At 43.2% G+C, this 26,176-nt stretch overlaps 1 protein-coding gene across 1 annotated transcript; it reads left to right on the top strand.

The window, feature by feature from the left end:
* Positions 1-22,370, top strand: LOC135208478 (28 kDa heat- and acid-stable phosphoprotein-like). Its single transcript, XM_064240712.1, has 4 exons — positions 1-153; positions 20,874-21,136; positions 21,298-21,449; positions 22,175-22,370. Exons 1-4 carry the CDS (start codon positions 10-12, stop codon positions 22,240-22,242), a joined length of 627 nt encoding a protein of 208 aa, XP_064096782.1. The 5' UTR covers positions 1-9; the 3' UTR covers positions 22,243-22,370.
* The last annotated feature ends 3,806 nt before the right edge of the window (positions 22,371-26,176 follow it).

Here is a 26,176-nt window from a genome sequence, read left to right as displayed (position 1 = left end):
TTTTGTTTTATGTACAGTACAGTACTTAGTTACTTAATGAGACTGATTTATTTCATTATTTCAGGAAAGCATAAGGGTGGACGTCGTCAGTTCACAAACTTTGAGGCCTTAGAGGAGCAAAAGAAAAAAGAAGAGAAGGAAAAGCAGTGGAGAGTAAGTGCTAACTTTTTTTAAGTTTGGAACTATTCTAGAGTAGACAAATTATGAAAATAAATCGTGGCTGTCTAATAATTAATGTAACTTGCAAGGCATACTTTACAGTAAAAATTTTCTTCTTCAACGGAGAACAGTCGTCAATAAGGAAAAGAAGTATTGTGTGATCATCCCAGTTGAGTTGATTATAGTTGGATGATAGATTTATAAAGGATTATGTGGCATCACAATTTCTTTCAAATTGGGATGCTGCCTCATTGGTTTGTATTGTTATTATTTGTGTTACCTTCTGTTGCTTTTAAATAAATACCATATTCTTTGGAAGCTTGAATTTCAAGTCCGTCTCTGCAGGCATGTTCCATATGAATAGATGTTTTTGTACATGCAACTTCCCCGACAGATATATACTTAGCTAATGTCTCTGACGTCCCGACAGAATTCAAAACTCATGGCACACGCTACAGGTAGGTCAGGTGATCACCCTCTCCTGCCGCTGGGTGGCGGGAATAGGAACCATTCCCATTTTCTAATCAGATTTTCTCTGTCGCCGGTACTGACAACATCGTTGTTGGTTCCTCCTGCATGGAATTCTTGCTTGCTTTGCTAAGGATTGTTTTTTGGTGAAGTATTCATTCTTTGGCTTTGGTATACGCTGATTTGGACGGTTTTTTGGATTTGCTTAGGACTTTTTTCTTCATTATGTCTGATGTTGCACTTGAAACTCGTTTTAGAGTGTGTATGAAAGAAGGATGTAAGGTGAGACTGCCGAAAGCTTCGGTGGATCCTCACACTATTTGTGTTAAATGTAGGGGGAATGAATGCTCAGTTAGTAACACATGTGATGAATGTTTAAGTTTGACTGAAATGCAATGGAAGAGTTTGACTGCGTATGTAAAGAAATTGGAGAAGGATAGAATTAGGAAGGCTTCAGCTAGAAGTTCAAGTAGGTCCTGCTCTATGGATCAGGACAGTCATTCTAATTCCAATGTAGTTTCTCCTACTTCTAACGTAGTTTCAGCTCCTTGCTATGAAAGCGTCGATCCGTAATTTGCAAAGGCAATTACGAGAGATGGAAGGTAAGAGTGAAGTGTGCAGTGTCCCCAGTGAAGTGGAGGGGGCATCTGACCAACTCCGCATCGCTCCTAGGCCTAGACCTCTTTCAGACTCCCATGACCAAGGGAGGAGGAATGTGGAAAGCCGCAAGGGGGATGTAGAGTATTCCCAACGGTCAGGCATCCCATAGGCAGTTCCTGTAGACTCGTCCCAGGCTGCCTTGGACCGCTATAGACAAAGTGTCCTTAGGAAGTGTTTTTCCGACTCGGATTCTTCCTCGCCGAGACGCGGATGGAGCTCCGCTTCTAAGTCGCGCCGCGCCCTCTGAAGAGATCCTGGAAGCCTCCTGCAGGAGATGCATTAGACTCCAGCCCAGAGCCTTTTCCGGAGTATTCTCCCGCTCAGAAGAAGAGAGCTATGAAGTCTCCTGATTCTTCTCCTGAAGGAATTCGCTCTTCGACTAAGAAGTTTTTGGTGGGCCTGCAAGAGCAGTTATCCATGTTAGTAGGCTCTCTTTCCAAGGAGCCTTCTCGCAGGAAGGACTCCTCTCTTCCAGTCAAGAGCTCTTTTAAGAGACCTTCTTCGAGCCGGCGTTCGGCCTCTGGCAGGCGCCTCTCACTTGTAAGGCGCTCCTCTCCAACGAAATCGTTTGACTACGCTTCTTCTTATCGCGAGCGATCTGCGACTCCGACCAGACGATCTTCTAGTAAGATCCCGCATTCGTCTAGGCGCCCTAGTAAGGGCTCAAGCCCCTCTCCTGGCAGGAGCCAGGATCATCAATCCTTACGTAGGAGTAGCGAACGCTTTTCTCCTTATAGGCGCTCTCAGAGGGATAGAAGCCCCTCTCCTTGCAATCTTAAGGAACAGGATAGTCACTGCTCCTCTCGTAGACGCAGAGAGAGCGATGAACAGTTCTCTCCCCCCAGACGTTCTCGGAGAGATTCTAGCGCCTCTCCTAGCAGGTGCCATCATGATACCAGACGTTTTTCTCCGCCTAGGCGAGTTACTCCTTCCAGGCGCCCACGGCAGGACACTAGCGCCTCTCCACGCAGACGCCAAGAGCCTGAGAAGAGCCTGGCTGGTATGTTGTGCCCTACTTCTGTTAGGCGCTTCTTAGGAGATCCGAGTTTTTCCTCTCGCAAGAGTCTTCGGAAGGAAGTAAGCTCCTCTCCTGGCAGGAGCTAGGATGAGAGCAGGCGCTTTTCTACCCCAAAGCGCGTAGCGCCTGATAGGCGCCACCGACGTGACGCTAGCGCCTCTCCTCGCAGGCGCCAAGAGCCTGGAAAGAGCCTGTTACTGGATTCTCGCCCAACCTAGCCACCTGGGGGGGCAACCAAGTCCTTATGGGTGCCGGTCCCAAGCCCGGATAAATAGGGAGGTTTGGTGTCAGGAAGGGCATCCGGCTGTAAAAATCTGTGCCAAAACCAAAAAATGGTATGAACCGAAATATGGAAAGAGGTAATGCTAGGGCGTACTCCGTAAACGACGCACAGAGACATCGCCCTAACTCTGTGGTAAGGCGAGGGCTACTGCATCAGGAGCGGGTGCAGCTAAAGAAGCGAGCTCACATTGGGTTTAGAGTATGTCAGCTAAATGTTGGGTCCATGACTGGGAGAGGTAGAGAATTGGCTGACTTGATGAGAGAGAAAGTAGATGTTGTGTGTGTGGCAAGAAACTCGGTGGAAAGGAAATAAAGCTAAAAGATTGGGAGATGGATATAAGCTATATTATGTGGAGCAAATAAACAAGTAGAAATGGAGTTGGCATAGCACTGTCTAGTGAAAACTAAAGACTCGGTAATAGAAGTGCATAGAAAGAATGACCGTATCATCAGATTGAAGATGTTAAGGAGGAGAGATTTCTGAATATTGTAAGCATATGCACCAAAGTTGGTTGCACAGAAGAAGAGAAGGGAAATTTCTGGAGAGACATGGATGGAATAATGCAAGAACTGAAAGAGCATGAGAGGGGTGATGTTGGGGCAGATTTGAATGCGCATGTGGAAGTGAAAATGAGGCGATTGGGCGGGTGCAATGGGGGCCATGGAATGGGGGAGAGAAAACCAGGAAGGAGAGAGTGTAGTGGACTTTGCTGTGTCATTCGACATGGCAATAGTAAACATTCTTTAAGAAGAAAAGGGAACACCTAATAACATATAGGAGTGGGGGAAGATTCTCCCAGATAGACTATTTCTTGTATAAAAGGATAAATCTGGTGGAGGTCAAGAACTGCAAAGTTATTCCAGGCGACCATGTAGCCCCCCAACACAGACTGCTATGTATGGACTTGAAGTTGAAAAGGGAAAGAAAACAAAGCTAAAGGATAAGGAAAATAAATGGTACGAATTACAGAAGGAAGGGGATAAGAAGAGAGAGTTTAAGAGGATTTGGGTTTTGGAGGATATTGATATGGGGATTGAAGATGTTCAAGAATGGTGGGCACAAAATGCAGCAGTTAAGAAGGCATGGAAAGGAGCTGCTAGGAGAGACATCTGGTATCATATGGGAAGCAAAGGAGAGTTGGTGGTGGGATGAAGACATTGAGAAAGTAGTAAAAGATAAGAAGGGGGCAAAGAAAAGATGGGAAGAGTCACAGTCAGTGGAAGACAGAAATAGGTACAGAGAGAAAAACAAGGTGGTGAAAAAGGTGGTATTAGCCCAAGCCTAAAGCAAAGTCGTATAATGATGATGTATATGAGCTGGGGGGGGACAAAGGAAGGATTAAAGAAGATGATCAAGCTATCAAAGGCTAGAAATAAGAGCACCAAAGATATAACACATATCAAACAATAAAGGATCAAGAGGGTGTTGTACTTAGAAAGAGGGAAGACATTGTGAAGAGATGGAAAGAATATTTCGAACAGTTGTTAAATGAAGAAAATAATAGGATAAATAAGAGAGGATGGGCAAGTGAACATTGGCATGGTAATGAGGTTTTCTAGGCAAGAGGTACTAAATGCACTGAAGAAGATGAAGAATGGAAGGCAACCGGACCAGAACTGATCCTGGTGGAGGCATGGAAAGCATTATGAGATGAAGAGTGGATATACTGTACGATCTTATGATAAGATCCTTGAACAGGAAAAGATACCAAATGAGTGGCGTGGGAGTATATTGATCCCAATTTTAAAGGGAAAGGCGATGTCCAAGAGTGTGGTAATTATAGGGGCATTAAATTGATGTCCCACACTTTGAAGATACTGGAAAGGATGATAGATGCTAGACTAGAGAAGAAGTACAAATAGGTAAAGAGCAGATGGGATTTATGAGGGAAGGGGAACAACAGATGGTATATTTTGTCTGAGGCAAATAATGGAGAAATTCGGGGAAAGACAAGGGACCTACATATGGTATTCATTGACTTGAAAAGGCTTATGACCGAGTCCCGAGACAAGAGGTATGGAGGAGCCTGAGGGAGAAGATGGTGCCAGAGAAGTATGTGCGATATATAAAAGAGACGTACCGGAATGTATTTACCAGAGTGAGGAGCAGTGTTGGGGAGACAGAAGGTCTTGAGGTGAGAGTAGGATTACACCAGGGGTCGGCTCTGAGCCCATTTATTTCTTTAACTAGTGATGGATGTTATAATAGAGGAAGTAAGGGAGACAGTACCCAATGGAACATATTGTATGCGGATGATATTGTTCTGTGTGCAGAGAGCAGGGAAGATCTGGAAGTGAAATTGGAAAGATGGAGACAAGTACTGGAGGACAGAGGAATGAGAATAAGTAGATCCAAGGACAGAATATATGTGTACACCACTGAGGGTGAATGATAGAGAAAGTATTCAGCTTGGTGGAGAGCAAATAAGGAGAGTTGATAAGTTTAAGTATTTGGGATCTTTTGTTAACGCTGGAGGAAGTATGGAAGAAGAAGTAAAACACACGGGTACAGGCAGGCTGAACAAACTGGAGAGCGGCCTCGGGAGTTCTTTGTGACAAAAGAGTGCCACTTAGGTTAAAAGGAAAATTTCACAAGACGGTGGTAAGAACAGCAATGCTGTATGGTACGGAAACAGCAAGCATGAGAAAAGCAGAGCAGAAGAAGATGGATGTGGCAGAAATGAGAATGCTTAGGTGGATGTCTGGGGTGACAAGAGTGGATAGGATCAGAAATGACTACATAAGGGGGTCAACTAAGGTGGTGGAAGTATCAAAGAAAGTGCAGGAGGGGAGGCTGAGATGGTAAGGACACCTGTTGAGGAGAGATGAGGACCACGCTGGGAGACATACTATGGGTGGAGGGGTGCAAGGAAGAAGAAAAAGAGGGAGACCAAGAAAGAGATGGAAGGACTGTGTGAGAGGAGACTTATTATGAGAAGGAATTGATGAGGCAGAAGCGCAAGATAGAAATAGATGGAAACGGCTCATCCGAAACGGCGACCCCATATAAAAATGGGAAAAAGCTGGGAAGAAGAAGAAGACTGGATTCTCGCCCTACTCCTGGTAGATTCTCCTGCAAAGATGCAAGCTCTTCCCCTCTCAGACAAGAGCCTTTGAGAAGCGGCAGTCATTCTTCTCCTGCTAGGCCCCTTCCTGTGGAAGCTAGTTCTTCTGTGGATAGGATCGCTTCGGAAAGTGGACTCCCTTCCTCTTCTAAGCTTCCTTTGAAGGAGAAGAGCCCCTCTCCTTCAAGGACTCCTTCTCCGAAGAGAACTTCTTCCCCTAATGCTACCTTAGAAGAGGTTTCCGAGGATGAAGCGCCTAAAGATGCGGGCGTCTCGGATTACAAGAGGCTGGCAGCCCTGCTTCTTCAAGAGTTCGGGGACTCGCTTCGCCCAGCGGATCCTCCTTCACCAGGATCACTCCTTTCAAGCACCAAACTTTCGAAGTCACCTTCATTCGTTAAAATGCGTCCAACGCTTCTAGAAGAAAGCATAGAGAGAGCTCTCCTCTCTAAGAAAGAAGCGGGCAAGACTGTATTTTCCTGCCCTCCTTCGAAGTTGGCAGGTAAGCCAGGTGTCTGGTATGACACAAAAGAACCAATGGGATTGGCCTTCCTTCTTCAGCGGATGCCGACTTTTCAGCTCTAGTGGATTCTTCTAGGAGACGCTCTCTTCTATCGGCGAAGGCTTCTTGGGGAATGTGCGAAATGGACCATTTGCTTAAGGGTCTATTTCGCACACTTTAAGTCTTCAATTTGTTCATGAAACTTACCTGTCAGATATATATATAGCTGTATTTTTCTGAATCCGACAGAAATTTAAACACTTACGACACACGCAGTGGGAGTCAGGTGGTTAGTACCCATTCCCGCCGCTGGGAGGCGGGTATCAGGAACCATTCCCATTTTCTATTCATAATTTTTCTGTCGCCGGTGCTGGAAACACCTGTTTGCAGCACCTCCGTCCAGATTTTGGAAACTTACTAGCTACTTGAGTATCCCTTTTGGTTTTTTCTTTGGTAACTGAATTGGATCGGTGGCTTGGCACACGTTGACTTTGGATTGATTTGATTTTGGTATTGATTTTTCTTTGATCAAGATGTCAGGGTCTAGTTCAGCTAGCGCTAGATTTTGTTCTATGTCCGAATGTAGAGGTAGGCTACTGAAAGCTTCAGTAGACTCACATTCTGTTTGTAAGGTTTGCAGGGGGAATGAATGTACGTTTGAAAGTCGTTGTAAGGAGTGTGAAAGATTAACAGAGTCTGAGTGGAAGGCGTATGAAACCTATCTTAAGAAACTTGAGCGAGATAGGTAAGGAGGTCTTCCTCCAGGAGTGTTTCAGGTAGGCAAGATTTTAATGATTCTCCTGCTAACCCTCCTTCTGTAGTTATTGCTCCTACCCTGTAGTGTTGCCTCCGGCCCCTGAAGCAGTGTCGGTAGAAGGTAATACTTTATCGCTAATTCTTGAATCGATTCGTAACTTAGAATCAAAAGTGTTAGCTCTGGAGAGCAAAAGTGAAAAAGAGAAGTGCAGTGAAAGCCCCTTATTGTGTAGTGGAGGGTGCGTCAGATCGGCCTCATTCCGCCTCTAGACCTAGACCTCTGCTTGACTCCCAGGCGTTACGGGGAGAGAGCATGTCGAAAGTCGAAGGAGGGTTACGAGGAACCCCCACCGATCTGGCGTGCACCTTCGGCAGCTTCTGACGAACTTACCCAGACTGCCAAGGAGCGTGCGTGTGCACGTCTTCTCAAGGAGTGCTTTTCTTCTTATGAAGCTTCCTCCCCGCGCAAGGGGTGGAGCTCTTATGCCGCATCACGTCCGCTGAAAAGGACGGCTAGCGTTCGGGACGCTTCACGTCCAAGTTGTTCTCCGGAACTTTGCTCTTCGCCTGATAGTGCGTTTGCTGTTTTTCCTCCGCAGAAGAAGCGTAAGAATTCTTCGGAGGCGGAGTCTTTCCTAGACGTTTCTTTCGAGTGCCGCAGTCGCTCTAAGGTGCGTGAAGTGGCGGTTCCTGGGAGTAGGAAGAAGGCGTCCCCTCGCCACTCGCCTGCTCACAGGATCAGCCCCTCCCCAGAAAAGGAGGCTTCACCTACAAGCAAGATTCTCCAGTCTCTTCAGCAGCAACTTCGAGATGTTTTTTCTTCAAGAGAGACTGTTCCACGTCGCCGTAAGAAGGATGACAATCTTCCTGTGAAGAGGTCGAGGCGTTCTCCCTCTCCCTCTCCTCGCTTGTCTCTCTCCGTTTGAGTCTCCCTCTAGAGTTCGTTCTGCTCCCCAGCAACTTCTAGAGGAGGTGAGAAATTTGTTTCTCGCTCTCGGGAAGCGGTTGTATCCGCTACTACGAAACTTGTAGATAGGAAGCGCGTTTCTTTAGATGCCGAGCGCGCTTCTGTGAAAGTCAAGCGCACTTCAGTGGACGCCGAGCGTGATTCGGTGCAAGGTAAGCGAGCGCCAGTGGACGCTCAGCGCATTTTAGTGGACGCTCGGCGCGCGCCAGTGGACGCCAGGTGTACACCTGTTGCTGTTGAGCGTGCTTCAGTCGGCGCCAGTAGATTGGCTTCGGACGCTAAGGAGTCGCGGCCTCAACGGTACGTCAGTTTACCACCTGCGCAAGTGGAAGCGGGAACTCTTCCTGTTTGCCGCTCTTTCTCTTTTGAGAAAGCTCGTGACTCTTCCTTACTTCCTCCGACTTCTCCAGTGTCTGAAGAGGAAATTAGTGACGCTTTTGTCGGAAGTGGACGAAGAACAGCAGTTGGCTCCAGTCTCGACGGACTACAAGGTTTTGACTCGTCTGCTACAGTCAGTCTTTGCAGACACTTTCCAGCCTGAAGCTCCACGTACTCCTCCCTCTCAGTTTTCGTATCCAAAGCTACTAAGTCTCGGGCTTTGTGAAAATGAAGAAGTCGCTTTCTACGAAGCAAGCTTTTCGCAAGGCCCATGATTGGATGGAAAAGAGGAAAAGCTTCAGGCAAGACTTCTTTCGCTTTACCACCTTCAAGACTTTGTGGCAAAGCTGGTATGTTGTACGAGACGGGAAAAAACGTCTGAGTTAAGCTTCCAGCCTCGGCTCAAGGAGACTTTGGTAGTATTGTGGATGCCGCCAGAAGATCTTTTCTGTCTTCCTCCAAAGTCTCTTGGACGCATAGTGAGCTAGACTTTCTTCCTTAAAGGCCTTCTCAGACACTTGATGGTCTTTAAGTTTCTTGACTGGTGCCTAGGAGTTTTGGATGCCAGGTCCAAGGAGTTCTGATTCCATCAGTCTGGGGGAGCTGTCCAGTGTATTGTCTTGCATGGACAAGGCCGTCAGGGATGGTTCTGAGGAATTGGCTGCCCATTTTAGCACGGGACTGCTTAAGAAGAGAGCACTCTTTTGCAATTTTACTGCAAAGTCGGTCTCGCCAGCGCAAAAAGCGGATCTTCTCTTCGCTCCTTTCTCAGAACATCTCTTCCCCCAGTCTATGGTAAAGGACATAGCTGCCAGTCTCCAGGAGAAAGCAACCCAAGACCTTCTGGCGCAGTCTTCTAGGAAGCCTACAACTACTTCGTCTTCTGGGTCCTCTGCTTTGAAGAAATCGAAGCCCTTTCAATCTGCTTCTTCCTCGAAGCCAGCCCCTGAAGAAGAGGCTCTTTCAGAGGCAAGACCCCCGCTCCTTTTAAGAGCAAGAAGTGAGAGGGAAGTCCTTCAGCCACGGTAGGAGCCAGACTTCTACATTTCGCGAGAGCCTGGGAAGAGAGAGGTGCAGACGCTTGGTCTCTGGACATCGTCAAGTAGGGGTACAGAATTCCTTTCCTGAAGTTACCCCTGCTGTCAATTCGACACCAAAGGCGGATTTGTCTCCTTCGTATCAGGGAGAAAACAGAAAGTGCTTCACGATCTACTAGATCAAATGATCGAGAAGCGGCGGGGTGGAACAGGTCTTCGACCGGAGTTCTCCAGGGTTTTACAACCGTCTGTTCCTAGTGCCGAAGCAGTCAGGGGGGTGGCGCCCGATCTGGATGTCAGCAGTCTAAATCGCTTCGTTACCAAGCAGAAGTTCAAGATGGAGACACCTCAATCCGTGCTTGCAGCCGTTAAGACCCGGGGGAGGGGGTTGGATGGTCTCATTAGACCTTCAAGACGCCAATACTTTCACGTCCCCATCCATCCCCGATCAAGAAAACCTACCTGCGGTTTGTCCTGAAAGGGAAGGTATTCCAGTTCAGGGCACTCTGCTTCTGGTCTCAGCACAGCGCCGATGGTGTTCACGTTCTTATGAAGAACGTTGCGAGGTGGCTCCATCTTGCGGAAATAAGGATCTCTCTCTACCTAGACGACAGGCTTATTCGAGCCTCACTCGCAAGACTGGTGTCTGAAGGACCTTCCACGACTTTGTCGTTAGTGAGGTCCTGGGACTTCTGGTGAATCTCGAAAAGAAAAGTCGCATCTGACTCCTTCTCAATCCTTAGCCCTATCTGGGGAGGATTCAGATGGGACTCAGTGGCTTTTCGGGCTTTTCCGTCCCAGGGGCGACAACTTCAATGCCTAGACAAAGTGTCAGCCTTTCTAGGGAAGGAAACATGCTCGGTGAGGGAATGGATGAGTCTGCTGGGGACCATTTCCTCACTGGAGAAGTTTGTTTCTCTGGGAAGGTTGCACCTCCGACCACTTCAGTTCTTCCTCTCAAGCAATTGGTCACGCAAAAACAGGATCTAGAAGAGGTCTTGTTTTGACGGAAGAAGTGAAAAAGCACCTCAAATGGTGGTTGGATCCAAAGAAGCTTGCGGAAGGACTTTCGCTCAAGCTTCGGAACCCCGACCTAGTGTTGTTCTCAGACGCGTCCTCCACGGGTTGGGGAGCAACACTAGGAGGGAGAGAAGTGTCAGGCACCTGGAGAGGGGAACAGGTGTCCTGGCACATCATCTAAAAGAACTTTCAGCGATTTACCTTGCTCTAAGGTTCTTCCAAGAGGAAGTCTCCAACAAAGTGGTTCAGATAAACTCGGACAACACCACAGCCCTGGCATACCTCAGGAGACAGGGGGGGAGGGGACTCACTCTCCTTCGCGAAGAATATCCTGATTTGGGCGAAGTCGCAAAACGTCACGATTCTGACAAGATTTGTGTCAGGCGTGGACCCGGGAGCAGTGGCAGTAGACGCCCTACTGTGGAATTGGTCGGGACTAGACATTTACGCTTTTCCCCATTCAAAATCCTCGGGGAAGTGATGAGGAAGTTCGCTGCATCAGAGGGAGCGAGGATGACCCTCATCGCCCCCTTCTGGCCAGCGGTCGACTGGTTCACGGAGGTGATGTCCTTCCTGGTAGACTTTCCAAGGACTCTGCCCCTAAGGAAGATCTACTCAGACAGCCCCACTTCGAGAGGGTACCACAAAAACCTCCCGCTCTGAGTCTGACTGCGTTCAGACTATCAAGAAGTTGGCCAGAGCGAGGGGTTTTTCAAGACTGTGGCAACGGCGATTGCCACCGCACGGAGGCCCTCCTCAATCGCAGTTACCAATCGAAGTGGGCTGTCTTTAGAAGTTGGGGTGCAGAAAGAAGGGCATTTCCTCCACCTCAACCTCTGTGAGCCAGATAGCAGATTTCCTTCTTCACCTTAATAAAGAAGCGAAACTAGCCGTTCCCATGATTAAAGGCTACAGAAGCGTGCTTTCTGTGGTCTTCAGGCATAGAGGACTCGACTTGAGAGAATGATAGAGACATTCATGATCTCATTAGATCATTTGAGACTGTGAAAGTTCTCCAACCGAAAGTACCACGTGGAACTTAGACGTGGTACTTAAGTTTTCTCATGTCGAGTCAATTTGAACCGCTCCATTTAGCTTCGCTTTAGGAATCTTACTAAGAAGACCATTTTCCTAACCGCTGGGCTGGCGACGCGAAGAGGGTTAGCGAAATACAAGTCATAAGCAAGCACATTGGGTTCAAGGATCATAGTGCAGTTTGTTCCTTAAGTCCTACGTTCTTAGCAAAGAACGAGAACCCTTCCAACCCTTGGCCGAGGACGTTCGAGATCAAAGGGTTGTCGGAGCTAGTGGGACCTGAAGCTGAGAGAGTCCTGTGTCCTGTCAGGGCTCTCAATTTTATTTGTAGAAAACCAGAGCATGCAGAGGCTCTTCGGAGACTTTGTGGTGCTCTGTGAAAAAAAACCTGATCTTCCGATGTCGAAGAACGCACTGGCGTTCTTCTTAAGAAGTACGGTTAAGGAAGCCCATGAAAAGTGTAGTGAAAGTGACATGGAGCTTCTAAAAGTGAAAGCCCACGAGTTGAGGGCTATTGCTACTTCGGTGGCTTTTCACAAGAATATGGCAATCAAACAGATATTTTTGGGCGTCCACTTATTGGCGAAGCAATTCGGTGTTCGCTTCACACTACCTGCGGGAGGTGAAAGCAACATACGAAAATTGTTACTCGCTCGGACCATACGTCGCTGGCCAGACACTGTTTTGGGGCAGGATGGTAGCGCTCATCATATCCTTTAATTGGTTAGGGGCGTTTTTTAAACTTGTGTTATGGTTGTGGGGTTGACCGCCTGCGGCGGATCTCCCTTCCATTAGCTTAGTCTAAGTGGGATACTTTTGGTAGGCTACGCCAGGTGGTTTTGTTTTACTTCGTTGCCCTCATTGTATGGTCAATGGTCTAGTCACGTCGTGGTCTCGCCCGTTGACAGATCATCTGGAGTGCACCAGCTTTATAGGTCTCTACCTCGCTGGCAACTCTAGTAGCACAAGCAGACTTACGCGGCAGTAACCACGAAGTCAGCTATGCTAACAGGTAAGGAACCAACCCGATATCAATTATCTGCATATATAATGTTCCTAAAATCTTCTATTCTGTCTACTCCCACCACCAAAGGTGGGATTCAGCTATATATATATATATCTGACAGGTAAGTTTCATGAACAAAATGATATTGTAATGATGCAATTAAGTTTGTTCATACTTACCTGGCAGATATATATAATCAAGTACCCACCCACCTCCCCTCAGGGGACAGTGGAAATAAAAATTATGAATAGAAAATGGGAATGGTTCCTGATACCCGCCTCCCAGCGGCGGGAATGGGTACTAACCACCTGACTCCCACTGCGTGTGTCGTAAGTGTTTAAATTTCTGTCGGATTCGGAAAAATACAGCTATATATATATCTGCCAGGTAAGTATGAACAAACTTAATTGTATCATTACAATATCATTTTTATGGATTGGGCCCTGGGAGCCCTGGCCAAGAGAGCACAGGAGCCAGACTTTGTAACTATGGAGGTTTTAACTAGTGTCCTTTCTTGTTTAGATAAGGCCGTGATGGATGGATCAACGGAAGTTGCTTCTCTCTTTGGATCCGGAGTCCTTAAAAAGAGATCTGTGTACAGTTCCTTTTTGGCAAAATCAGTGTCTCCTCTACAGAGAGCCTCCTTGCTGTATTCGCCCCTTTCGAGTCATCTGGACGTAAGTGCCCTGAATCGCTTCGTTGTCAAGACAAAGTTCACTATGGAAACGACATCCTCCGTCCTTGCAGCTCTTCGTCCAGGGGATTGGATGGTGTCCCTGGACCTTCAGGATGCCTATTTCCATGTGCCTATCCATCCTTCGTCCAGGAGGTACCTAAGATTCATGGTACAGGGCAAAGTTTTTCAGTTTCGAGCCCTTTGCTTCGGTCTTGCTACAGCCCCTCAAGTGTTCACGGTTCTGATGAGGAATGTCGCTCATTGGCTACATATCAAAGGAGTAAGGATCTCGTATCTCGACGATTGGCTGATCCGTGCTCAGTCAAAGGATCGCTGTCTGGAGGACTTGAAATTAACATTGGACCAAGCTCAGTCCCTAGGACTGTTAATAAACCTCGGGAAGTCCCAGATGAATCCCCAGCAAAGCATTGTCTATCTGGGGATTCTGATGGATTCTCGGGTTTTTCGTGCGTATCCATTAAAGCAACGACAGGAGAGATGTTTACAGAAAGTGAAGACATTCCTAGCGAAAGAACAATGTTCCGCGAGGGACTGGATGAGTCTTCTGGGGACCCTTTCGACCCACTTCGACAGATACCACAAAAACACAGAGCTGTAGCTACCTCCTTAGCTTTTCACAGGAATATGTCTCTACAGGCGCTTGTCGAGTCCACCTACTGGAGATGCAATTAAGTTTTTGCATCGAGTTACTTAAGAGACGTGTGAGTCACTTATGATAAGTGCTTCTCCCTCGGACCGTACGTGTCTGCGGATTCGTTGCTGGGGCAGGGAGCTGAAGCTAATCCTTTATAGTTAGTTAGATTAGGAAATTTTAATTTTTAATTTGTTCATGAAACTTACCTGTCAGATATATATATAGCTGTATTTTCTGAAATCCGACAATTTTAAAAAACTTCCGACACACGCAGTGGTCGGCCAGGTGGTTAGTACCCATTCCCGCCGCTGGGAGGCGGGTATCAGGAACCATCCCATTTTCTATTCATAATTTTTCTGTCTCCAGTGCTGAAACACCTGTTTCAGTACCTCCGTCTTTTGGAAACTTCATTGCCGCTAAGTATCCTAATTGTCTTTTGATTTATTTACTGGATTTGTGGCTAGGCATTCGCTATCTTAAATTGATTTGAATTTGATTCATTTTTGCATAAGATATCTGAATCTAGTTAGGCTAGTTTCAGAGGGGGTTGTCTGCAAAGATAGGGTGTGGCTACCGAAAGCTTCGGTAGATCCGCACTTGGTATGCACGAGGGTATGGGTCTTGCTTCTTTGTTGAGATTTGTCCATTTAAGGAGTGTGAGACTTTGTCTATTCCGTAAGGAAGACGTATGTTTGTATGTACGCAATTAATCAGTAAACATGCTAATTCCGTAAGGAAGACGTATGATTCGTATGTACGCAGTTAATCAGTAACAAAAGTCAGGGATATGAACCTGCTAACCTTCCTGTAGACTATTTTGCCTAACCTGTAGTATGCCTAGGGCTATGAATATGTCTGCGAGAGGTGCTCGCTCTCCTTCATTGCTGTGAAGAGTGCTACTTCTGTAATTGTTACTCCTAACCCTGTAGTGTTGCCTTCGGGCCCTAAAACTGTCTGTAGAGGAATCGCCCTTTCTCTTATACTCTTTCGATTTGTAATTTAGAATCGAAAGTGCTTGCTTTAGAGAGCAAAAGTGAAGTGGCTAAGTGCAGTGTCAGTGCCCCTTGTGTAGTGGAGGGTGCGTCAGATCGGCCTCATTTCGAAAGCCGAAGGAGGGTTACGAGGAACCCCCACCGATCTGGCGTGCCTTCGGCAGTATCTGATGAAACTCCCCAGACTGCCAAAGTGCGTGCACGTGCACGAATCCTGAAGGATTGCTTCTCGTCCTCCGAAGCGTCCTCCCGTGCAGGGGTTGGAGCTTTCGGAAGGACTCGTGCCCTCTAAATAGAAGCTTTATAGAAGAGGACGCTTCACGTCCTCTCTCTCTCTCTCGTTATGCGTTTCAGTGAGAAGTAAGAAGGCGAACGTCGCCTGAACACGTGTCCGTCTTTCCACCGAGAAATACGAAAAAGAAGTCATAGTAGCAGGACGCTTTTGAGAGCGGACGTCCGAGCTTTATTACTGTGAGAATAAGAAGGGACGCCAGGCGCGCGCGGGCGCGCCAAGTGGCGCGCCAGACGCGAGCGCACCAGCGCACGCCAGGTGGGTCGCCTGGCTGAACGTTTCTGTTGAACTCTTCAAGCTCTGTTTCAGATTTGGGTCCTAAAGAATTTTTAACTCTACCTTCGGTGATACCTTCTATCTCACCTGCAAAGAATGTGAAGTAGGCAGTGCTTCGGAGGAAGCTTAAAGTGAACAGACAACTTCTTCTTCGAAACCCAGCAAGACATCGGGTTTCGTGAATTCAAGAGGTCTCTGTCAATTAATATTGCTTTTTGCACTCTTATAAATAACTTTTCCTAGGACCACTAGGAGAATTGTGGAAGGAGCTCTCATCACTTTGAATGACATTTTTGAGGGGAATACTGGCATACAGAACAATTTACTTTTGAGTGAAGAAATTTGTAAAAGGGCCAGAATAAAGAACTTCAGAAAGTGTACAGCCTCCTCAATCCTGATAATGTAAATAACCATCCTTCGCCCGAGCCCGTTCAAGAGCCTAATCTACAAACTACCTTTTTGGTTAACGACCGTTCAAGATGTCATTCAGGAAGCAAGACCGGCGCTTTGTCCCGCCTCGTAGATCACAGCGAATTATGGAAAGGCAAACGACCCAATGACTTGTTCGAATTTTTTAACCTTGTTAATGTTCTTTGTCTGTTTGTTTATGTTTATTTGGAATTCTTCACCAATACTTGTCTCATTTGCTTAGTGATCAAGTCCACAGGAGGCATGGATGAAGCTTTAAGCTTTGATATACATATTATACTAGATAAACAAGGATATTACTGTGGATCCCTCTATTGATTTCTTAGAAGCATGATACAGTGTTTTTATATTGCATATTATATCTATATATATATATATATATATATATATATATATATATATATATATATATATATATATATTACTATATATATATATATATATATATTTTACTTCTTAGCCCTCATGGTATGGTCAATATGGTCTAGTCACGTCGTGGTCTCGCCCCTGTTGACAGATCATCTGGAGTGCACCAGGTATATAGGTCTCTACCTCGCTGGCAACTCTAGTAGCACAAGCAGACTTACGTGGCAGTAACCATGAAGCCAGCTATGCTAACAGGTGGAACCAAGATGTAAATCATCTGCATGCATTTGTTTCCCAAAATCCTTCTATTCTGTCCCTTCCCACCTCCAACGGTGGGATTCAGCTATATATATATCTGACAGGTAAGTTTCATGAACAAAATGATATTGTTATGATACAATAAAGTTTGTTCATACTTACCTGGCAGATATATATAATCAAGTACCCACCCACCTCCCCTCAGGGGATAGTGGAAATAAAAATTATGAATAGAAAATGGGAATGGTTCCTGATACCCGCCTCCCAGCGGCGGGAATGGGTACTAACCACCTGGCCGACCACTGCGTGTGTCGGAAGTTTTTTAAAATTCTGTCGGATTTCAGAAAATACAGCTATATATATATCTGCCAGGTAAGTATGAACAAACTTTATTGTATCATAACAATATCATTTTTTTGGTGTTGTGTTTTATGGTCGATTGGAAGGGCATTTGGGAATGTGCCCCTTTCAAATCGTAGTGTTAACAATGGTAGTGTGGTCAGGTGGTCGGGATTGGCTTTCGTGCTCCTTGTTAGTTGTTTGGACCTAAGCTCTGTCATATAAGAGGGTTAGTCCCTGTTGATATGATGAAGGTGAAGGCTCTGCCATATAAGTGGGTTTTTCCCCATTGGTATGATCCGAGACAAGGCTCTGTCAAATAAGCAGGCTGGCCCCCATTGACAAGACCCAGAAGAACTGTCAGTAACAGGTCTCATCCTCACTGAAGTTCTGGAGGCAAGCAGACTCATAGACAGTAATCATGAAGTCTTCTGCCCAATCAGGTAGGAACCAAGGTTTTTTATATTACCTACAATATGTTGTTTCCCTGTTTTTTATTTTTTGTATTAGTGTTTAGCTATCTCTTACCCTCCGCCAAGGGTGCCAATCAGCTAAGTATATATCTGCCGGGGAAGTTGCATGTACAAAAATGATATTGTTAAGATACAATAAAATTTTGTACATACCGTATATACTCGCATATTGTGCGACTTTTGAAACATAATTTTGAGGCTAATTTTAAAGGGGTCGCATCATACATGCGGTATAAAATTAGCGTACCGTCTATGCTTTCCCAAATCGGCAGATCGCGATAGTTACTACCGGAGAAAAACAGTAGATATTTTAAAAAGTTAAGCTTTACTTGTACTTCACTATATCCAATAATATTGTATGCATTCTCATATTACTATTGTATTTTAAAATACAAAAGAGCGATCAGTCGTGCGCCATTTTGCATTCATTTTCGGTTTGATACAACATGTTTAATTGTTCTAAGACTAAACATTTAATATTCCAAATCAGTTGATTAAGGCACAACACCGAAGGATTTTTTACTTTTTGTTTTACTCAGTAAAAGAAACATTTGTTACTTGAACTATTATTTTCATTTTAGGATACGCAGGTAAGTGAAAATATATTAAAGTAAAAAAAAATGCATAAAATTAATAAACTAAAATCCTCCAAAGTCGCTCTCTGTGTCCGTATCATCAAATACTGCTCTGAATTCTTTGCCATCAAGGCAGTCATCATATTCGTCATCTTCCAGATCTTTGATCATTTCATCTTCATCTCCTGAATCTTCCTATAGGACATCGTCAATTCATATGGAAGGTATATTCTTGTCACAGTGGCGAGCTCTCTGGCATGGCTTTTAAAGATCTGCCCTTAAGCTAATTTTACAAAAACAACAACTGCCCATGTGTGACAGATCTTTGAATGTCCTTGAGACAAACCCCGAGGCTATAATTATAAGATTATAAGGGGTTTTCATTCCCAGGTACTTTAATCTCCTTCCTATTGGCGGCTGCTCTCTCTCTCTCTCTCTCTCTCTCTCTTCTCTCTCTCTCTCTCTCTCTCTCTCTCTCTCTCTCTCTCTCTCTCTAAATCTACAGCTGTCCGAGCGAGAACTTTTTTTATGGGACAACATAGGTCCTCATTTCGCATTTTTCCATACCTATTTATTTTTATACGATTGCCCTTTCTCGGCTGTTAAGTTGATGTCTATCCATGGCTGTGAGATGACCAGGAATAACTTGTAAGTCGGAGTCAAAGTCACTCCACACTTCAGTCAGGCCAAAACTTTGCCATATCGCATTCAAGCAATATTCAGTCATTGTTTCCTATCTATTATTTTCTCAGAGAGAGAGAGAGAGAGAGAGAGAGTGTCTGTATACGATTGTTTATTTTCTCACTCGTCAAACTTACTGTTATGCTTTATTTCATATTTCCTTGCTCACCAATTTATTCTATACCTACGATATTAAGAAATCAAGATATGTGTAGAAGGGAGAACTGCCTCCAGACTGTACAGTCAGTATGAATTTAAACGCACGTGGAACTGGTTGAAATATGCGCAACAGCACCAAAATGAGATGCCATGGTGATAGAAAATCTGATTCCGTTTCTTGTTATTGCATAAAAAAAACTTTATCAATCGTGAACCTACGTAATTTATTTAGAAATCTGCGCAACGGAAAAGATAATATTTGATATCTGTAATGGGAGAAATGGTTTTATCTCCGTTGTTGTTATAAATGGATTTTGGCAGATATGCGATCAAACACGTGGGTGACAAAACAGCCCAGCCATAGAGCTCCATCATTTTGTAAATACTATTGTTTGGGGGGGTGCGCTGCAGCTGCTGCTACTTCTACTCAAATAAACGCATTTTTCTTACTAATCCCAAGAGTTGACCGTGGAAAATCCCAAGATTAACCAGAGAGAGAGAGAGAGAGTACACTAATAAAAACAAAAACTACGTACTGTATGCAAAGCACACGCATCATCGTTAGCTTCCCGTGTATTACGTGTAAACGTTCATTCTAAGAAATTCACAGAGTAGTATAACTAACACCTGATTGGCTGGTTGGTAGCCATGGAGATCTGTTATCCAATGACTGCCCTCGTGCTTCTGTTCTATTTATAGACATATGCCGTGGATGACACTAAGTTTGAACGTTACCATGTTCGTGATTTTCTGACTGCTGACGGCAAAATTACGATAATTTTCTTATATAATTATTTCTTCGTGAAAACAATAATATAATATGATCATTTTAACTTTAATGTATACGGGTATGAAAAACACCAGTGTGTCGTAGCGATGCGTCATCAATATAGTGGTATGAAAATACCACATGGTGTTGTAGCGATACGTAATCACAAAGTACAAATCCTTTCCCGACCATCCTCAAAATTTTTACGACTCTTCAACTGCAAGATCGATATGGTGAAATATATAGTCATACTTATGTTGAAATTCACAAGTTGAACTGCAAAAACATTATTAGATTTTGATTGTTATGTACATATATTTTTTGTACGTTTTACGGAATGTTTGTTTGAAAATAAATAATATAGCTATTAGTGAACATACGATATTAATTGTGTCCACTATTTTTATTATAGGTGATCTTAATTATCTCACATTCATGTAACAGTATTATATTAATATTTATTTAAATAAACTGTAATTAGTAAATAACAATAATGAAAAACATAAAGGAAAAAAAATGTTTTTTGCTGCAGTAGTGAGGTTTGTTTGATTATGCAATCTGACCTCACATTTCCGAGATTGAAAAAAAATTCCAAAAACCGAAACATCGGAATGTGTGTACTGCACATCTTTTTAAACACGCACACAATGTCTACACATTTACCGATACCCGTTGGTGAAAGATTCAAATTACAGTATTTATTTCTGAGAGAGAGAGAGAGAGAGAGAGAGAGAAAGAATGATTTAGGACTCCAAGGCGTGTTATTTTTACAATTATTTTAATATCTTGGTATTCTTTTTTAATCTTGAGATCTTCTATTAAATTCTCAAGATTAGTAAGAAAATTACCGTAACTTCACTAGCAGCAGCACACATATGAACGACTCGGCCATTAGCACGCTAAACCACCAACCTTATGAACTCGGAAAAGGAACTCGCATGATACATGAGATACATGACAAAACCACTGTTTATTGGTGAAAATTTTGGGGTCGCATGATATGCGAGATCGCACGTTACTTGAGTATATACGGTACTTACCCGGCAGAAATATACGATTAATGGCCCACTCAGCCTCCCCTCAGGAGATAGGTGGAAGAGAAAATCTGATTAGAAAACGGGAATGGTTCCAATTCCCGCCACCCAGCGGCGGGAGAGGGTGATCACCTGACCTACCTGTAGCGTTTGCCGCGAGTTTTGAATTCTGTCGGGACGTCAAAGACATTAGCTAAGTATATATCTGCCGGGTAAGTATGTACAAAACTTTATTGTATCTTAACAATATCATTTATCTAATGAATAATTATATTGTAATAATAATAGGCCTTGTTCTTCAGCTCTCACTCGTCAGCTAACTCGTCTCCTAGGGATTGCATTGCTCCTGATTCTCCTGCTCTACCTCTGACCAATCATATGTCCTCCCCAGAATTTTTCAGTGGCTGTTAAGGGGGTTGGAGAAGTTGTTTAATCTTTACAGGGTCTAGGCAAATTTAGATTAACGTGCTTTATACTGTGAATTACTCTGATCATTGTAACTAATTTTGACAAAATTTTCTCCATTACTTTGTCACTTGTATGCAGAAAACCCAGGGCGAGACAGACAGTGAAGAGGAGGGAGAAGGAGAAGAGAAGTCAAGCGCTAGCTCAGAAGAGTCCGGGAGTGAAGAAGAAGAAGAAGGAGAGGGAGAGGATGATCAGAAGGAAAGGAAACCCAAAGGAGTTGCTGCTTTAATTGAGACAGAAAATCCTAACCGTGTAGTAAATAAGACCAAGAAAGTTACTGAGTTAAGCACAACAACTAGTGGGGCGGCTGCTGGAAAACCTCAACTTTCTCGTCGTGAAAGGCAAGTAATTTGTTTGGGTTGATTGTTTCTTGATACTTGAAATCTAAGTTTTTAACTTGTTTATAGTTTTAAAATGAAAATTTGGAATTTTTTTTTTACACGAGATAAGAAACTTATCCAAAGCATTTTGGTTTTTAATTTTTAATGCTGCATTTCAACAGAGAAGAAATTGAAAAGCAAAGAGCCACAGCTCATTATCGCAAAATGCATGCTGAAGGAAAAACAGAGGAGGCAAGGTCTGATTTGGCGCGTCTAGCAATCATCAGACAACAGAGAGAAGAAGCAGCAAAAAAGAAGGAAGAGGAAAGGATTGGTGAGTGTTTTAAAATAGTACTTTATATATTAAAATATGTTACTTAAATAATACATACTTTTTCAATGAGCCAATTAAAATGGGGTGGTTCGACATTCATCCTTTAATTGCTGAATCAAGGACGAACCCTTTGGGCAGAAAGCTTCCATGAAATAGGCTCTGCATGTACTATATACACAAAAGTTTTATCAGTAGTTTGTTGCACCTGTAACACACTGTACTATTTATGCAATTCCATCGCTCACATCATGGATGTTGAGGTCCTGCAGTTTCAGTATCTCTGTGCTTCACATTCTGGGTCTCCTGGTTACTTATACTACTCTGCTATTTTGGACAATAAGTCCATTACTTATATTGTCCCCAAATGCTCCACTGGATCCCATGGACCCTTGCAAGGGTTAGGGCTCCTAGCTTCTTGATGTCCCACCTAAATTTTGACTCATGATCTATATGATTGATGAGTTTGTGATGAAACAAATTAAGGTTTTTTTTTACATGTTTTTTCATAACCTATCAGTCACACATGAAGTACCCATAGGGCTCTTTATAATTGATGGGTTTGTAAAGAAAATTAAATAAAATAAGTTTTGTATCCTAAGAACTGATATTTTTTTAATGGTTACTTTTATTTACTTTTTTTAAATATTCTCAAATTAATTTTCAGTTCATTTAACAGGAACACTTTTTATATATAATGGATTTTATCACATTTGTGTTTTTTTAAGCACGCGAGGAAGCTGCAGCTGCAAAGAAAGAGAAGATGGCCAGGGCGTTAAACAAGAAAAGGAGTTGATCGTTTCCAAATCATAGATGTATGACTTGATGTATCACGTTAGATGTTTAAATGACAGCTTTTAGCTATAGCACTACAGGCAATTGGCTTTGTGCAGAATTTTAACTGCTAAGGTTTCCTAAGCATTTTTAATTTTACAGGTTATTCATTACAAAAGTTTTTCTCTTTGAATTTTCATGAAGCCAATTGTCTTTAAATCAACTCATGTTGGATTATAGGCAATTTTCTTTGCATTTTTTTTCCCCTTGAAGCCTGATGTGTCGTGTCATGCTAAAGAATGGACTCTTTCAGTGCTACTACTATTTTGGAAATTGTTGTCTGTGTTTACTTTGACAATGTCATACAATCTTTAGAGAAAGTGGTGTTTTTATATGTCATCAGGACATATCTTTTGACAATGCCATAATCTTTAGAGGAAGTGTTGTTTTTATATGTCATCAGGATATATCTTCATTATGATGAATTTAGTTATCAACTTATTAAAAGCAGAAATTCTTGCATATTCAATTTTCACCAGTTGCCTATTTTTCTACTGTAAGAATAAGTTTATAAAAGTATTAGGTGGTTATGGAAAATAATTTCACGTTTGTTATGTCAAGGATGATAGAATTTTTCTTGTTCTCATATACTTTGTACTGTAGTTGTCATTAGTGGAGCTGGTTGATTGTGAAATTGTAACCATCTCATGATAACCAAATTGAGAATTGCTATATGCATCTTGTAACTCTACTTCACATTTGCAGTGTTCTTTTGCCCTCCATGTCATGTTTGGTGACTTATTATTTTGTAAGTTGGTGACTGGAATAGTTATTGATTTCTTGCATCATGTTGTTGCTAATGGAACACCAAAGGACATGGTTTATAGATTTTTGAATTGTAAAGCTCCCCAAAGAGAAATGCATTTAATTTTGAGACTGCATTTCCAAAGAACTGGAATCGTGGATTCTGTTGCCCTAAACATACGTTAATGTGAGTTGTACCTGACCAAAAAGATCCCTTATTTTACTTTTTCTTGATCATGTTAACCACACCTTTATAATGCCTCACAAATGCTTCCAAATTATTTACACTTGTTTATGAAACAGTATGTCATTTACAATATATTTAAATTGACATTTTTGGGGGGGAAAATCAAAGAAAAGAGAAACAAATTCAGATTTAGAAATATGGCCTCTTCTGGTGAAAGTCACAGGGCCAATTATTTGTATTTTTATTTGTATAAATTAGTTTTATTTTTCACATAAACTTAAAATTTTTTTCAAGTACCATTTTCCTCCCAACCATCCTAGCTAATATGCTTCTCTGAAATGCCTTTACATAGCACCCCTATTACCTGGTACCTGATGTCATTCTTCCTTGCTTCATCCAAGAGAATGGGATCTGTTTTTTGTTATATTAGTATATTTGCTTTGCAATAATGTCTGTAATGACTGCATGGTTTATGATGCTTGCATCTGACAGGCGATTTTCCTTTTTTTAAATTTCATTTATATAACATTATTACAAGTGAGACGTGGGTATTTTTCCATCTAATGTCATCGTAGCCCCCATAACCTCTTGCCGGGGTGGGGTTTGTACTATGTTCTGATATCTATAATAAAGTGTTTTATGAGACTTCTTTTGTCATTATCCTGTTAATATCATTAACCTTTCCAGACCTGTTATTTTGTAAGGAATCAATGAAAATTTCATGTTCAGTAGGAAAGAAGATTTTGTTCTAGTGAAGATACATACGCGGATACCAAACCTCTCCCTCCAGAAGTAATATACTAAGCATTTATGTCATTCATTTTTGTGGTGATTGTTTATTCTTCCCAAAATGGATGTACTCGCTGCTTCCCAGGTATGGTTTGACAGCCTCTCAGAAAGCTCTTTCATAGCTTCGTGACCGTCCATCCTTTATAATACCATAAGCGCCTCAGTGGCTTGGTTGGTATGGTCTTTACTTGCTACCTCAGTGACGAGGAGTTCAATTCTCAGGCATTCTTTTGAGGTGTCAGAGATGTGTATTTTTGGGGATAAAAATTCACTCTCGACATGGTTCGGAAGTCACGTAAAGCTGATGGTACCGTTGCTGAATAACAACTGGTTCCATGCAATGTAAAGATACCATACAAACAAACAATCAATCTATAGTGCCACATCTTACTACTATTCAGCCTGTAAGTCATATCCCACTAATTTACTTTAAACCATTATTATCACCATAACATATCCATTAAAAAGAATATGTTCATATACTTCCCATAGGGGGTTATTGCTGTCAGTGCAATTAATGGCATTACTTTAGGTTTTTTGCAGCGTGCCTTTGGCCCATAGCTGCAACCCTTTTTGTTCCTTTTACTGTACATCCTTTCATATTCTCTTTCTTCATCTTACTTTCCACCCTCTCTTAACACTTGATTCATAGTGCAACTGCGAGGTTCTCTTCCTGTTACACCTTTCAAACCTTTCACTGTCATTTTCCATTTCAGCTCTGAATTACCTCATAGGTCTCAGTGCTTGGCGTTAATTCTATATTCAACTCAACATATATTTGTACTGCTCTTTTTATACATTCAACTTCCCTGGCAGATATATACTTAGCTATAGACTCCGTCGTCCCCGACAGAAATTAGAATTTCGCGGCACACGCTACAGGTAGGTCAGGTGATCTACCGCCACTGCTGCTGGGTGGCAGGAATAGGAACCATCCCATTTTCTAAGACAGATTTTCTCTGTCGCGGGTAGCCATAACATCGTTGTTGTTACCTCCTGACTTGATTTTATTTTCGTATTCATCGCCGTTGATCTTCTGGACTGTCTTTTTGGTGACGTATTTGGATCTGTGGTTTGGCATACGCTTTTGTGGAAACGTTTTTGGATTTTGCTCAAAAATGTCTGATTCTAGCTGCGAAGTTAGAAAGATGCAATTGATGGGTTGATTGGTGAGGCTACCGAAAGTGTTGTTAGATCCTCACAAGGTATGCAAGAAGTGTAGGGGATATGAATGCACTAGAAATAACACGTGTGATGAATGTGTGAATATGGATGAGGAAGGATGGAAGACTCTAGATTCCTACTTAAGGAAACTAGAGAGAGATAGGGTTAGAAAGGCTGTCTCTAGAAGCATGAGTAGATCTCGCTCTAACGAGCCAGTTAGTATAACTAACCCCCAATTAATTGCTTCCTCACATGCAGTATCAACCTCTCCCGTAGCTGAATGGCCTTTGCTGCCCCAGTGCTTGGTGTTAAACCTAAACTTTATAAAACCAACCAACCAACCGTAGCAGATGTTGCAAGTTCTGCTGCGGAGATTGCAAATTTGAAGTCCGCATTAAGAAGGATGGAGCTTGAAATGCAAGCTCTTAAAGGTAAGAATGTGGAAAGTGACATAAGTGTCCCCAGTGTAGTGAAGGGTGCGTCTGATCGGCTCTGTCTCGCTCCCAGACCTAGACCTCTTCCAAGCTCAGGCCCAGAGGAGAATGGAATGTCGACAGTCGTACGGAGGTTTACGGAGAATCCCCACCGGTCAGGCGTCCCCTCGGCAGAATCTGTAGCGTCCCAGACTGCCAAGGATCGCCATTGGAAAGGCATCCTAAAAGAGTGCTTTTCATACATTCAACTTACCTGTCAGATATATACATAGCTATCGACTCCGTCGTTCCCGACAGAATTTCAAATTTCGCGGCACTCGCTACAGGTAGGTCAGGTGATCTACCGCCCTGCTCTGGGTGGCAGGACTAGGAACTATTCCCGTTTTCTAATCAGATTCTCTCTGTCGCCGGCGGTATCAACATTGTTGTTACTTCCTCCTGACTAGAATTAGTTTTTCGCAAAGCTTTTGATCTCTCTCGCTGATATTTGTGACGTACTTGGATCGTTGTTTGGCATTCGCTATCGTGGACTGTTTTTTGACTTGGTTTTTGGAATTCGTGAATATGTCTGACTCTAG

The sequence above is a fragment of the Macrobrachium nipponense genome, chromosome 35, assembly GCF_015104395.2.
Source record: "Macrobrachium nipponense isolate FS-2020 chromosome 35, ASM1510439v2, whole genome shotgun sequence".
In the NCBI taxonomy this organism is placed as follows: domain Eukaryota; kingdom Metazoa; phylum Arthropoda; class Malacostraca; order Decapoda; family Palaemonidae; genus Macrobrachium; species Macrobrachium nipponense.
Note: the sequence above shows the minus strand (reverse complement) of the source record. Positions and strands in the feature narration are given on the sequence as shown.

Bases quoted from the DNA above. Each gene is read 5' to 3' on its own strand.
- LOC135208478 (XM_064240712.1), top strand. From the start codon at position 10: ATGTACAGTACAGTACTTAGTTACTTAATGAGACTGATTTATTTCATT. The intron at 154-20,873 runs GTAAGTGCTAAC...ACTTGTATGCAG, and splicing joins AGAAGGAAAAGCAGTGGAGA to AAAACCCAGGGCGAGACAGA. The intron at 21,137-21,297 runs GCAAGTAATTTG...GCATTTCAACAG, and splicing joins CAACTTTCTCGTCGTGAAAG to AGAAGAAATTGAAAAGCAAA.